The sequence below is a fragment of the Rhinoraja longicauda genome, chromosome 5 (genome assembly GCF_053455715.1).
Source record: "Rhinoraja longicauda isolate Sanriku21f chromosome 5, sRhiLon1.1, whole genome shotgun sequence".
In the NCBI taxonomy this organism is placed as follows: Eukaryota; Metazoa; Chordata; class Chondrichthyes; order Rajiformes; family Arhynchobatidae; genus Rhinoraja; species Rhinoraja longicauda.
In genome coordinates, this window is record NC_135957.1 from 23,946,783 (window position 1) to 23,960,179 (window position 13,397).

At 41.1% G+C, this 13,397-nt stretch overlaps 1 protein-coding gene across 3 annotated transcripts in view; it reads right to left on the minus strand.

Moving 5' to 3' along the window:
• lyst (lysosomal trafficking regulator) overlaps nt 1–13,397 on the minus strand; it is a 170,690-nt gene that overhangs the window by 47,500 nt on the left and 109,793 nt on the right. For all 3 annotated transcript variants that reach the window (XM_078399124.1, XM_078399122.1, XM_078399123.1), the window contains exons 27-31: nt 12,013–12,179; nt 6,961–7,113; nt 3,279–3,470; nt 1,336–1,508; nt 141–347 (exon numbers count right to left, since the gene is read on the minus strand). In XM_078399124.1, the coding sequence (XP_078255250.1) occupies nt 141–347; nt 1,336–1,508; nt 3,279–3,470; nt 6,961–7,113; nt 12,013–12,179 (892 nt within the window). The remainder of the gene's footprint in view (nt 1–140; nt 348–1,335; nt 1,509–3,278; nt 3,471–6,960; nt 7,114–12,012; nt 12,180–13,397) is intronic.

Here is a 13,397-nt window from a genome sequence, read left to right on the forward strand (position 1 = left end):
GGATTGCTATCGAACGAAAAGCTCATTATTTTTCGTCAAATAATGGAATAACTTATGGTCTAACATTACATGGCTCAGCTGCCATGCTTTAGCACAACATCTTGCATTTATCTGGCAAACGTTCACGGAGGCTGCCTTACCTCCAAAGCTTGACCAAGACATTCTCTCAGAATCTCCTGATGGTTTGGTTCATAAGCTATTTCCAAAGCCATTTTCCTCTCCTCTAGCGAGCGGGCGGGACACAGAATGTGAACAAGCAATCGACCCAACTGGGACCGGAATGTCTCTCTGCAGGACCAAAGCATGCGCTTCCACTGCTGTCGTGGAGGGCTGTTTCTACCCGCTTCCTAAAACGATTCATATCAATAAATCAGTCAGTGAGCAAGATGGCGACAATTTTCCAAGAAGCTTAAATCAAATTGAATAATACCTAAAGCAGTATGCTCTACCTGTCAAATATGTTTTACAGGCAGTTTGCGCGCAGAAGGCAAAGTCTGCAGATTTCCCCACACCAGCCAAACATGTCTGCCTATGTAGCACTTTTAGGACAGTAAAAGATTGCAATGCACTTCAGAGAACCATTAATAAAAAAATTTGACACAGAGCTGCAAAAACATTCATTAGTACAAATCGCCAGAATTTTGGTTAAGGAAGTAGACTTTAAGGAGCCCAAAACTGCTATAATTAGTACCCCAGGTGGCTCTGTGTGGGTCAGACCTTGCTGGCTGACAGCCAATGGTTTTGAAGGGATCCACTAGTTCAGCCATTCACACAAGTGTCTTTGAGATGACTGATACTTAAATCCGAGTCTCATCATCAAGTCCTGTGTTAGAGCGTTAACTCACTGAAGAGGGAACCCGCATGCACTTTGCAACTCACCCTCAACCTTATATTAGGGAGGGCTCATACAGGAACAGAGTAAATCTTTCAAAATGTTTTTACATCTGTTCCAATTGGCTTTGAGTATCCCTGGAGACACAACGCAGAGTCCATTCTGCCTCAGTGGACGCACATCAGGTACAGGAGGTCAGCTCACTTGGCTCTCCACATCTAGTAAAAGTATGTGCAGATGCCAGAAGGCAGTCCAGCCAGGTCAAGCTTAACGTTGTTGATGAAGATAAAAAGCATTAATGGATCAAGTAAGCCTTCCCATGAGATTCATGCGTAATGAATGACATTCAAATCCTTTGGCAAAGTCCTGTATAGAAAGTAACAACTCACCAGATATACAGCAGATCAGGTTGTCACCAATGTGGGATGCAAAATTCTATCCACATTGCAACAAGAATTTCTGAGCTAAATTAATATTTGGACATTAAGAATCAAATCACTCACCAATGATATTTTAATTCCTTCAATCATCAATTTTAGCATTTCTTTCTGGAATATTTTTATGTTGTTGTTGGGTAGTTCTGATGCACCTTCCTCGAAGCCTTCTCCCTGAGGTACCACACTCTGATGTGAATATTCAGATGTGCTCAATAAATCCAGAAAGTCAGAGTCAAGTTCTAAATAAGTAGAAGAATGACACATTTCAACATACAGCCAGATTTTAAAAAATAGTTTTAAGTACGCCATGAATAGCACAGTGTAATTGTACCTTTACACTGCCATGGCTCATGAAGCATTTTACCTATTTTAACAACAATATTTTGTTGACAATTCAAGCAGACAAAAGATGCCTGGAGTTACCAAACAAAACCCACAGGACCCTTCAGTTTTCAGGAGCTTCAATGTGTCCTCACAGAGACTTGGATTTCCCTATTTAATTCATAATTTAAAAAAAAACTTCTACAAGGGAGCATGTTGCTCTTGATGTTAGTTTTGAAATAACTTTTAGCTAATTTTAACTTGGCTCTTCTGAAAACAATACATATTTAGGTATTGCTTTTTTTAAAAATTGCTTGTGTTTTTAACTGAATAGAAAAATGGGATATTTGGTCCATTGTCTCAACAAGTGCAGGCTGTGAAAATAAATTCAGTCTAGAAGGCTATCAGCTAGAAAATTTAAACTATTTTACAATTCTACCCGTTTTACCGTTTAACCACAATTGCTGCAAACCTGCAGGTGCACTAACTGACAATGTATTGTTGTGACATTCATTGTCAATTGAGTAATGCAGATAACAGCAGGGTACCAGTCTGTAAACTCACATTTAAGAATTAATCCTTGTAGTTTTTTTCCAAATGACCTGCATTCTTTCATTGAAATAGTTATTTTCATAGCTGATGGAAAGTAATAAATGACAGCCTAGAATTTAGATATCCATACTCAATACTCCCCTCTAACCCACCAAGTCCTCACTTCATTCAAGTTGACATACAAAGAGACCTTCCTTGCAGGGCGGTACTATGGCTCAGCGGTAGAGTTGCTGCCTTACATTGCCAGGGACCTAGGTTCAATCCTGACTATGGGTGTTAACTGGTGGCGTAGGTTTTCTCTGGGTGCTCTGGTTTATTTCCAAATTCCAGAGGTATAGGTTTGTAGATTACTTAGCTTCTATAAATAGTCCCTAGGGTGTTGGATAGAACAAGTGTACGGGTGAACGTCAGACGGCGTGGACTCGATGCGCCAAAAGGGCCCGTTTCCATGCTGTATCTCTAAACTAAATTAAACTCCCAAGATCTTCACAGGGCAGGGTTTTCTGGATACAAATCCCATCACGTGGCAGGATTAGATGGCTTCAGAAATGCTGAGAAACAGCTGGCCAATATGCATAGCTGTCAAAAATGTCAATAGGAATGTTTCTGGCATTTCAAACACATTTCTAAATATTAGTACTTATCATGATTGGGCTGACTTGGACCTGCTTGATCTACCAATTTTTTTTCCTTTGAAAATCACATTTAGCAGCATTCCGTTTAATATTTTACTGCAACAATTCAATTTTTTAAAGAAAGTTGATTATCTCATGTACACCAACTTCCAATTCAAATCCTATCATTTCTGTTAAATTTAAAGTAGGACTGTCAATTTATTATCATTGCCCAAGTGCAATCATGTTAATGGTAACAAATTGCCATTAATCTGGTTGCGATACAGATATAAATAGCGAATAAATGAGCTCCTTATTGTGATTTCCTTCAGGAAAGTGAATTTGAGTAAAGTGAAGTAAAGTAAAGTGAAGCCAAAAGAAAAGTGAAGGCTTGATTGAGAAGCCCTGCATGATGGGACAGCTTTACAATAAAGTTTAGCTACTTTGTAAGAAATTTGGCATCTCTGTATTCAAATAAGAATAAGCTATGTAAGTGGAGTAAGTGGTAATTCAGTCACCTACCTTGGTAGATTAACCTGTTAACAGATAAAACGGTGAGTCTCTGTAGTCTTTGTATAAACTCTGTCTCAGTAGCTCTCATTGAGTTTTCATGGCTCATTCTCCTTTGCATTAGAATAGAGAGTTCATCGCTAGCCATTGATCGCATCCTCATCAACAAAGCATCAGATGGAGCGGCTGAAAACTTGTGAGCACCTGGCAATAAGGACTCCAAATTAAATCCAGATTCAGTAAAGTTTGTGAATTTACTATTTTTTATTTACAATCGCACTGAAGATTATCTCAAGATTATAAAATGTAATTCTTTAAGAGGCACTAGTAAGCTCAAGCATCAATAAACCAAACTCCTGCAAGCTGGGAAAGCATGAGGCACATAAGAGCAAAGATAGATTTGTTTTGTTAGTACATGATTTCAGCCATCACTATCACACATGCTTCTGATGATGTCGCATTTAAAATGATCTTACCTGCTAGTTTGATAAGGTTTGTAAATGTTTTCACAGATGTTTTTGTAAATATTAACAAATGAACTGTCTGCAGCTGAAAGGAGTACTAGATTTACAAAAGCTTTAAAGAGCTGGGCGATAGTGAAAGCAAAACCACATTCTGCCAAAACATCACTTTATGAAAATTGGTGAATAAATGACTTCTAAAATAATTTTGAATGCAATAGTTTATCTCTACTCTATGACAGCATTGTTTGGGTTAGTATCTGTTGTAGCAGAACTGCAAACAAATCAGTGGCACAAAGGTGTATTCAAGCACTGATTTGAACTTAATACTGTAAACCTAAAAATACATCGAACTTTGCTGATATTCCATTTCTGAGTATTTCTAATTCGCATTTCGGAGTCGATCTACTTCATGCTGAAACATACTGGCAATTTAAAACAATGTCTTCAAAGGTCTGGTAGGTTTACAGTATCAGAGACGATGTTTTTTACATCGACAATGCATACTTTGCAGTCTGCCATTGACAGAAAACATTTCTGAATGAAATGCTTTTCCAGGATCTGAATTCAGAAGTCCGTTACTACACCTGCTTCTGAAGGGAAATAAGATATGGATCCAGTTGGGAGTGGCAAGGATGACTCCTGATGCACTAGGTTCAAGCTATAGGCCATTGGAAGGTGACCATACGAGGAGAAATGTTGTCTTGGTAGCCGTGGAATAATGGAATCTTTCAATGCAATTGAACCTTGTTGTAAATAAACAAAATGTAGAGATATATGCAGGGGAGAGCTAAACAATAGCTAAAATGGTACTGCCTGCAAAGGATTACATTAATTTGCAAAACCCACATCCAGCTAAACATTTCCCAACTAAGTTCTGAATTCATTTCTCAAATTAATAATTGATTGTTTTCTTCCAAAAATTCAGAAAATAATGAAAGACTTAAATAAAATTGTTCAACCTATGTTTACATAACATAGCAAACAATATGCCCAGCAATGTTCATAAAGAGTTAAACAAATATTCTTTCACCTGTCCGTGTGTGTGAATGTATTACAAAGAGCAAATTTATACTCAATGAGTCACCACAAGACTTTGAAAATATTGCAGGCCCTCCGTTTTAAAATGTTTGCTCGCAGCTTTATTGTGAACATATTGTTTCTTCCACCCATTCAAGACCAGCTATAAATACATTCCTCTATGAGAGGAAAGCAAGATAAAAACATTGAAATAAAAAGCAGCAACTATAATTTGGAGAATGTGAGACACGATAAAGGTGATTTTGTTCAGTGCAAAACAAGATAATTGTAGATTAATTTGCTGTGTCACTCCCATCTGCCTGCAGCCTCTTAAACTATTCAATCCACAGACGAGAAATAGCATCCATTTTCATGGGAGACAAGAAACTGCAGATGCTGGAATCTTGAGCAAAAAGGCCCAGTGGGCCAAACAACATCTGTAGATACAATGGACAGACATTTGCGTCAGGACCCTTCTTCAGACCGACACGTCTGAAGTAAGGTCCTGAATTGCTGAATATTCCATCATTTTATTCCTGTCTCTGAAAATTGTCTCTTTGGCATTATGCTGTCCCAATCTATACACTGGTTTCTAACATCAAATTAGTCAGATTTTCTAACTGAATTGCCAATCTACTCTCTGATCTAACTTTGAATTACATAGTCCCAGTTTATACACTGGTCCTGTATTTATGAATTACATCATTTATTATTTCCCCAACCCTAAATTACCCCATCTCAGTCGACATCTTACACCTGATTCCAACGAAAAAGGAAGAATTACCTTCTGAGGGAACAGTGCATTTATCTAAGCATTTATTTTGGGCTCGTCCTCAGCTACTGTCTTAGATGGCATTGATTCAGGGTCATTGCCACTCTGTATGTCATTTAGGAGCCACAGGACTCTGCAAATAACAGTGTAGACAACCCATTGATTGCAGTTACTTTTAATTTGTTTTTGGGTTCCGTGTTATTCACCAAGAGGTCCGTTCATTTAAAAACACAAATGACTAAGAGTAATTTTATTTTAAAGTAGCCCAAGTGGAGCCGTTGGGTCCAAATCTCTCCTGCGGGTCTCTCCAGGGGCAACCCTTCCCCAACTGACGATCCTGCGGGCGCGGCAACACTCTCCAACTGACGAAGCCCGTTGCCGGGCAGGGAGTGTCTCCCGGGGCCGTTGCCGGGCGAGGAGGGACAGGGGAGGGGAGAGGATACCACTCACCTCGGCCCCGTGCCGCCAGCACTGCAGCCAGAGCGAGCCATGCACCCAAAGCCTCTCCTGCACCGCACCATGGGACGATGGTCAGGCACGAGGCATGCCGGGACGGGCGGCGGTCCTCCCACTGGTCCTCCGGGGGGGGGCAGCACATTTGTTAATGTCAGTCAGTCCCCCCTCATTGGCCGCGACTCCCTTGGCCCCCCTCCCTCATTGGCCGGCACTCAGGCGGGTCCCATTGTGACGTCACGCGCTGGCCATGGCAAGAAATCGTTTTTTTAAGGTTTTAAACTTTAAAAACTCTCTAACTTTAAAAATATAACACCAATTTGATTGACATTTGGATTAAAGGGTCCCCAGGACAATGGTGATTAAGGTGGTCCTAATACTGTCGCACTATCGTGTACTGTTTTGGCTGTAGTGTATTTCAGTCACGAGATAGATATATATATGTATATATAAATAGATATAGATATTTATATATATACACAAGATGAGAGTTTTAGTAATATAATAATAGATTATGTTTATTCACAACCATGAATGAAAGAACCAGAGCACAATCACAACCAACTATTTCAAGCTTTACTGTGAGCTATAGTTTTAGAAATTGAAGGCTTACACATTTTCTTACCAAACTGCAATTATTTGCACTTAAATAAGTCCACAAACTCGATAACTACTCCTGATTATTTGTAATACCCAACCCTGAGAGACTGGTCACAACATAAATCACTTTAGATTTCTTTGAAATAAAATGACATATACTTCGCAAATTAGCCCAATGCCCCATGAAAGGTTAGCATGCTTCACTCCACACATTTACACTAAGGAGCTGATTAAAATTCATCAGACCACACCAATAAAAACAAAAATTGCAAAAGTATGTTGAAATTGCCACAATCATATACAATTCTAATTGTGTAAATACCTTGCTCAATAGCTATTTAACCCACAGTTAGCCAAGAAGCAGCCAGTTGAAAATTGCAACACTCACCAGCAATACTCTTCCTCTTCTGATGAATGGCCTGATGCTGAGTTGCAGGTAAATGGAAGGAGCTACTCATATTTTGTGCATCCTGAGTAGCTGTGGTTTTGATAAATTCAATTGCACTCTGAAGCACCCGGAACTGTAGTACAATGGCCATTTCTACACAAGAACAGACACTGATTACATTCACACCACAGACACAGCCTGAGATGTCACTTTAAGAAAGGAGAACTTTCATTAAACTCTCTCTATTTTTGCTATTTCAAAACAAAATTGGACATGTGGCGAACAATAAAGATGAAAGTTTCAAAAATGTAACAATGTTCTGGTGGGCAAGAAAGTGACAACTGGAATTTAGTCAGGAGCGGTGTGAAGAAATTAATTTGGGAAGAAAAGTAAAGGAACACATTAGTTCCTTTACTTTGTACATTTAGAAACTAAGAGGAATAGAGGAACTTGAATTGTACATACACATATCTCTGAAAATAGCAGGACAATGAGCACTTGAAGTGATGTAGTCAAGTCAAGTTTATTTGTCACATACACATACACGATGTGCAGTGAAATGAAAGTGTCAATGCCTGCGGATTGTGCAAAAAAATTTACAATTACAGCATCTATCTTCTTAATCTTAATATACTAAAAGTCTGATTTGTATGTATATTTGTAACAGTGATTTCTGCTGATTTCTGCAAAACGGTGAACCGTAGCGCCACAATTTTTGCACCGCCTTAATCACACTGCTGGACGCTTGCCGAAAATGATGTTTTTATTTAATTCAGTCGTATATTTTTTTAAGTTACAGAGGTTTAAAAGTCCAAAAAAAAAATCTCTCAGTTATTTCGGCTGATTTCGGCAAAAACAGTCAACCGTAGCGCCACAATTTTAGCACTGCCTTAATCACGACGCTGAACGCTGGTGGAAAATGATATTTTTATTTAATTCGGTCGTATATTTTTTAAGTTACAGAAGTTTTAGTAAAAAAAAAAAAAATCCAGCCGTTTTTTCCATGGCCTTCAGCGTGTGACGTCAAAATGCCCATGTGAGAAGAGCTCGCGCAACCCCCCTCCTACTGATTTATTGAAGGCTTTCAGCATTGCGCTGCTGTGCGTCTGTGTGTATGGGCTCCCCTCTCCCCTTGCTTCTCTCCTCTCTCCCACACCCGGGAGACCCTCTCCCCGCTATCCCCCCCCCCCCCGGACCTTTCACTGATGCTCTCCCCCCCCCCCCCCGGACCTTTCATTGATGCGCTCCCCCGCCCCCCCCGGACCTTTCACTGATGCGCTCCCCGCCCCCCCCGGACCTTTCATTAATGCGTCCCCCCCCCCCGGACCTTTCACTGATCCGCTCCCCCGCCCCCCCCCCCCCCCCGGGCCTTTAACTGATGCTAAGAGTGTGTCTGGGGGAGAGAAAATGGGGGGGTCTGAGAATGGGGACTGGGGAGTGGGACAACAGGGGTGGTGCGGAGGGGACTTGGTGGTGGGGGAAAGAGGGGTACTGGGAAAAGGGGAGGTCCCCCTCCCTCCCCTCTCCCCCCTCCTTCCCTCCGTCCAAGGGGAGGGTGTGGGGAGAGTAAGAGTGGGGCTGGGGGAGGAGAGAATGGGGGGTGTGGGGACGGGCCCAACGGGCCCTCTTTGCTAGTATACATTAAAATTAATACAGAAAGAAAATTTAGTCCCTGGAGTTATAATAGTTAACAGTCCTGATGGCCTGTGGGAAGAAACTCCGTCTCATCCTTTCCGTTTTCACAGCATGACAGCGGAGGCGTTTGCCTGACCGTAGCAGCTGGAACAGTCCGTTGCTGGGGTGGTAGGGGTCCCTCATAATCTTGCTTGCTCTTGATCTGCACCTCCTGATGTCAAGGTCCTGCAGGGTGGCGAGTGTAGTTCCCATGGTGCATTCTGCCGAACGCACTACTCTCCGCAGGGCCTTCCTGTCCTGGGCAGAGCTGTTCCCAAACCAGACTGTGATGTTGCCGGACAGGATGCTCTCTACAGCCTCAGAGTAGAAGCATTGAAGGATCCTCAGAGACACTCTGAATTTCCTCAGCTGTCAGAGGTGGTAAAGGCGCTGCCTTGCCTTACCCACCAGTGCGGCAATGTGTGTTGTCCATGTCAGATCCTCTTTGATGTGGACTCCCAGGTATTTAAAGCTGCTCACCCTATCCACAGTAGACCCATTTATTTCCAGTGGCGTGTACGTCCTTGGATGTTGAGCCCTCCTAAATTCCACAATCAGCTCCTTAGTTTTTTTGACATTCAAGAGGAGGCTATTGTCCCGACACCAGAGTGCCAGATCAGCCACCTCCTCCCGGTAGGCCTTCTCATCGATGTCAGAGATCTGGCCCACCACCACAGTGTCATCAGCAAACTTGATGATGGAGTTTGAGCTGAACCTGGCCACACAGTCATATGTGTACAGGGAGTACAGTAGGGGGCTAAGGACGCAACCCTGGGGGGGATCCTGTGTTCAGGGTGAGGGGGCTAGATGTTTGTTCCCCCATCCTGACCACTTGGGGCCTGGCGGTGAGAAAGTCCAGGACCCAGGCACACAGAGGAGTGTTAAGTCCCAGTTCCAGCAGCTTCTCAGCAAGTCTGGTGGGGACTATGGTATTGAAAGCCGAACTAAAGTTAATGAACAGCATCCTCACATAGCCGCCCCTTCTGGCTGTCCAGATGAGAGAGCGGTGTGCAGAACCTGAGACACCGCATCATCCGTGGATCTGTTCGGACGGTATGCGAACTGTAGTGGGTCCATGACGGCACAGATGTGGTTCTTGATTAGTATCTCGAAGCATTTCATGACAACCGAGGTGAGGGCCACCGGTCGGTAGTCATTCAAACAATCTGGAGAGGCATTCTTTGGCACCGGTACAATAATGGATCTTTTGAAGCATGCAGGGACCACGGACTTGGCCAAGGAGAGGTTAAATATTGTGGTGAGCACTGGAGCAAGCTGAGTAGCACAAGACTTTAGTACTCGCCCAGATATACCATCTGGGCCTCCAGCTTTCCTCGTGTTCACACGCGTCAGAGCCCTCCTCCCTAACCTACCAGGCTAGGGAGCAAGAACTAGATTTTTGTTTTGGTATTATTTTTGTATTAGGCCAAATGACCATTCTCTGCCATCCCATAAAATTCTTTGATTTTATAATTAGCCATGATCTAACTGCATGATGAATGGCTTAATAGACTAAATGGTTTCCTCCAGTTCCTACATTTCCAGAATCCCAGCATCTCTCCCCTATGTTTGTTTTATGCACCTGGCTGTGGTGCATAAAAGGAGAAAAAGGGGGTTATGGTGAAGAGGTATTGTAGAAGTTAGTTTCCAGAATTTTATCTATAATGCTGTTGATTAGAACATTTTGAATTCAGTCTCATGTGCTTGAGCCCAAATATTTAAACCCATCTGTTATGACTTCCCAAAGTCAATTGCACTTCTTTTGCACACACCTGCACAGTGGCAGTATGAACTCCACTCTTAGGGTAGATTCCTGATGCATAAGACTAATTATTTGATGTAGTTACTAGCAGGAGAAACACAAGCTTCCCTTAGGAAGCATTCTGGTTGTGGAAAAAAAAATTACTATTCTTTTTCTAATTCTTCACACTGGCTTAACGTGACTGGGTTGCTATTTGAAACTTTGCTGCAACTGCCAAATTTCCAGTAGGAGCCCAGATTTTAGTTTTAAACTTTACTACCTTACAGGCACTTTTTTGTTCAGATCACAAAATTTAAAGCTAGTGCACTGTAACACAATGTTTACATTCTAAAGCACTCCCTTTTCCCAACAGCAGATTCATGGACATGGTCTATCATGGGTCCACAATGGTGCTGTTAAGTTTAAGTTGCTCAGCAAAATGAAAATGAGGAGATGGATCACTTAAAGTGCTACACTCTACATGGCTATAGACAGTCATCTGAGCATTAGAGAAAGTTAAGCTTTTTTTGGTCTTGCATGAACAAAATGACCCAAAAGGCCACAGCTATATTCATAAATTTCAATGATTTTGCAACAGATTCCTGAAGTGCTGAAAGTACAGCATTTATGGCTCAAAATTATGGCACCATATTCCTATTTCTAGTGTGAGTAAAATATTCCACAACAGGTAGGTATCTAGGAATGTTATTTATTGGACTTTCAGGAGGTATTCAGAGGTCCAAAAATGAGCACATGTGGATTTTGAAATAAAACACTGACACGGACAGGGAACTTAACAAGCAAAAGAAAATAAGCAAAATAAATATGTACTCTAATTGTAAGGATGTAGAAAGGTGAACCAGGACTTCAACTTTTACAATATTTATACTTGACCTAGACAAAGAAATGGAGAACTGACATTCATGTTCAAAGTCAGGTAATACATTAAAATATTGAACTTTAAATGCCAGAAGAAAACTAAGGAGGAATAATGATAGATTGTCTGCTGCCCTTTGCCTGCTTTTATATTCTTAAATATACGGACCTGCCTTAGGGATACTGACAGCTTAGAATACAAAGATTAAACATCAACACCTTAACAAAATATGTCAACTATTTGTTAATACATCCTTCATTCTGTCTTTTACCAACAAAATCTAAGCTTGATTTATTTCTGGTTGAGTATTAGACATTTCGAGTTGGGACCCTTCTTCAGACTTTTCAGATGAAAAGCTGCCTGACCCGCTGAGTTACTCCAGCATTTTATGTCTATCTTTGGGGTAAACCAGCATCTGCAGATCCTTTTTATTACATTATAGAATTGAGCTTGCTAGCTACCACTCCTGCATGCTCATTCTTCACGTTGCTTCAACATTCCTAATTTCCTGGTTTGCAACAATTCCTAAAATTATCAAACGTGAATTGGTTACAATAGTCCTCTACTGCCTTTAAAAAAAATTGTTCAAGGCCCAATTTTAATTGAATAAACAGGTAGCTGGGTTGAATGGTGACCATTTCGATTTGTGAAGAAAATGACAAACTGATTAAAAAAACACTAATGTTTGAATTATTTGGTATTCGTAATGATTGGCCTTTGCCCAATGAAACACTATTCAGTTTGAAAATTTTAAGGCTACCTTTAGTTTTCGTATCCTTGCTGTTCTCCAAGTATCCAAGCAGTGATATTAAATCCTCTATTATGCGGAAATATGGTAAACCAGAAGAGCTGCAGGAATGGATGGTAATTGCGACCAGCAGCTGCTGAATATCACACAACAGCAATTTGTACTCACTCAATGGAATGCTATAATGAAACAAAATCATTGAATTTAGCAATGCAATGCTAATGCAGAACTATGGCATACGATGCCATTCTATAAATATAAAACCAAAAACAACCTCTATTAAAGACTTTTAAAGGGGGCTGAGTAACAAGTGGGACTGTTTAAGCCAGGAAACTGAGAAATAGGGTCAAACTACAAGAATAACTTGTTTATATATTAAAGTCAAAAATTATTCCAGAACACATCATGGAGAAAAAATAGACAATGTCATTTGCATCACTGTTTAAGGATACCCAAAGCAAACAGCTATTTATGGATAGGGATGGAGTGAATCGGATTGGCTATTTGGATTGGAGAATCACAGTAAGAAGCCAAGATGAATTTTCCATTTGAAATCTCCAGCAATTGCTTCAATCTGGTCTCTGCCATCATGGAAGATGGAATGTCCTAAGGTCTGTTTTTTTCAAGAACATAAGATATTGGAGTAGCATATTCAGCCCCTTGTGCCTGCTCAGTGATTCAACAACATCGTGGTCAATGCTTGATCTCAACATCACTTTCTTGCACTTGCCCCATTTCCATTGATTTCCTCAATACCTAAGGATTTTTGTTCTGAATAAACTCAGCAACTGAGCCTTCACAACCTCTTGAGTAGAGAACTGCAAGGATTCACCACCCTCTGGGTGACGATATTTATTCTAATTTGTGTCCTAAATGACCAACCTTTCATTGTGAAACAATGACCTATGATTCTAGTCACCCCAACCAAGAGAATCAAACCTACATCTACCCTGTTGAACCCGTAAGAATGATATGCCAATTCAGCTGATTACAGAATGCAGCACGATTGGCATTGCTCGTGTCTAACATTCCACACGCATGCATGAGAGGTTGTGTTCCTAGTAAACAGTCTATATCATGATTTTCATAACAAGCAGCTACCTCAACTAAACAAGAAATGTACATTGAAAAACATATTGATTTACTATTTTCTACTTTCCCTCACGTAAATTCGACCAGCGTAAACTTTATTCCATATGTGGCCAGCGGCCACATATTCTTCTCTCCGGCAAGCTTTTCAAAAGGATTACTTCCTTCAAGACTCCCTGGCCTGCTCTTCCCTTCCCATGTCCCACACCCCATCTTATGACACTCATGACATCCCATTCAACTCCACGAATACAACACCTCTTTCAGTACGAAGGTCACTCTACGTACTTTGGCCGTTGCACTATCAT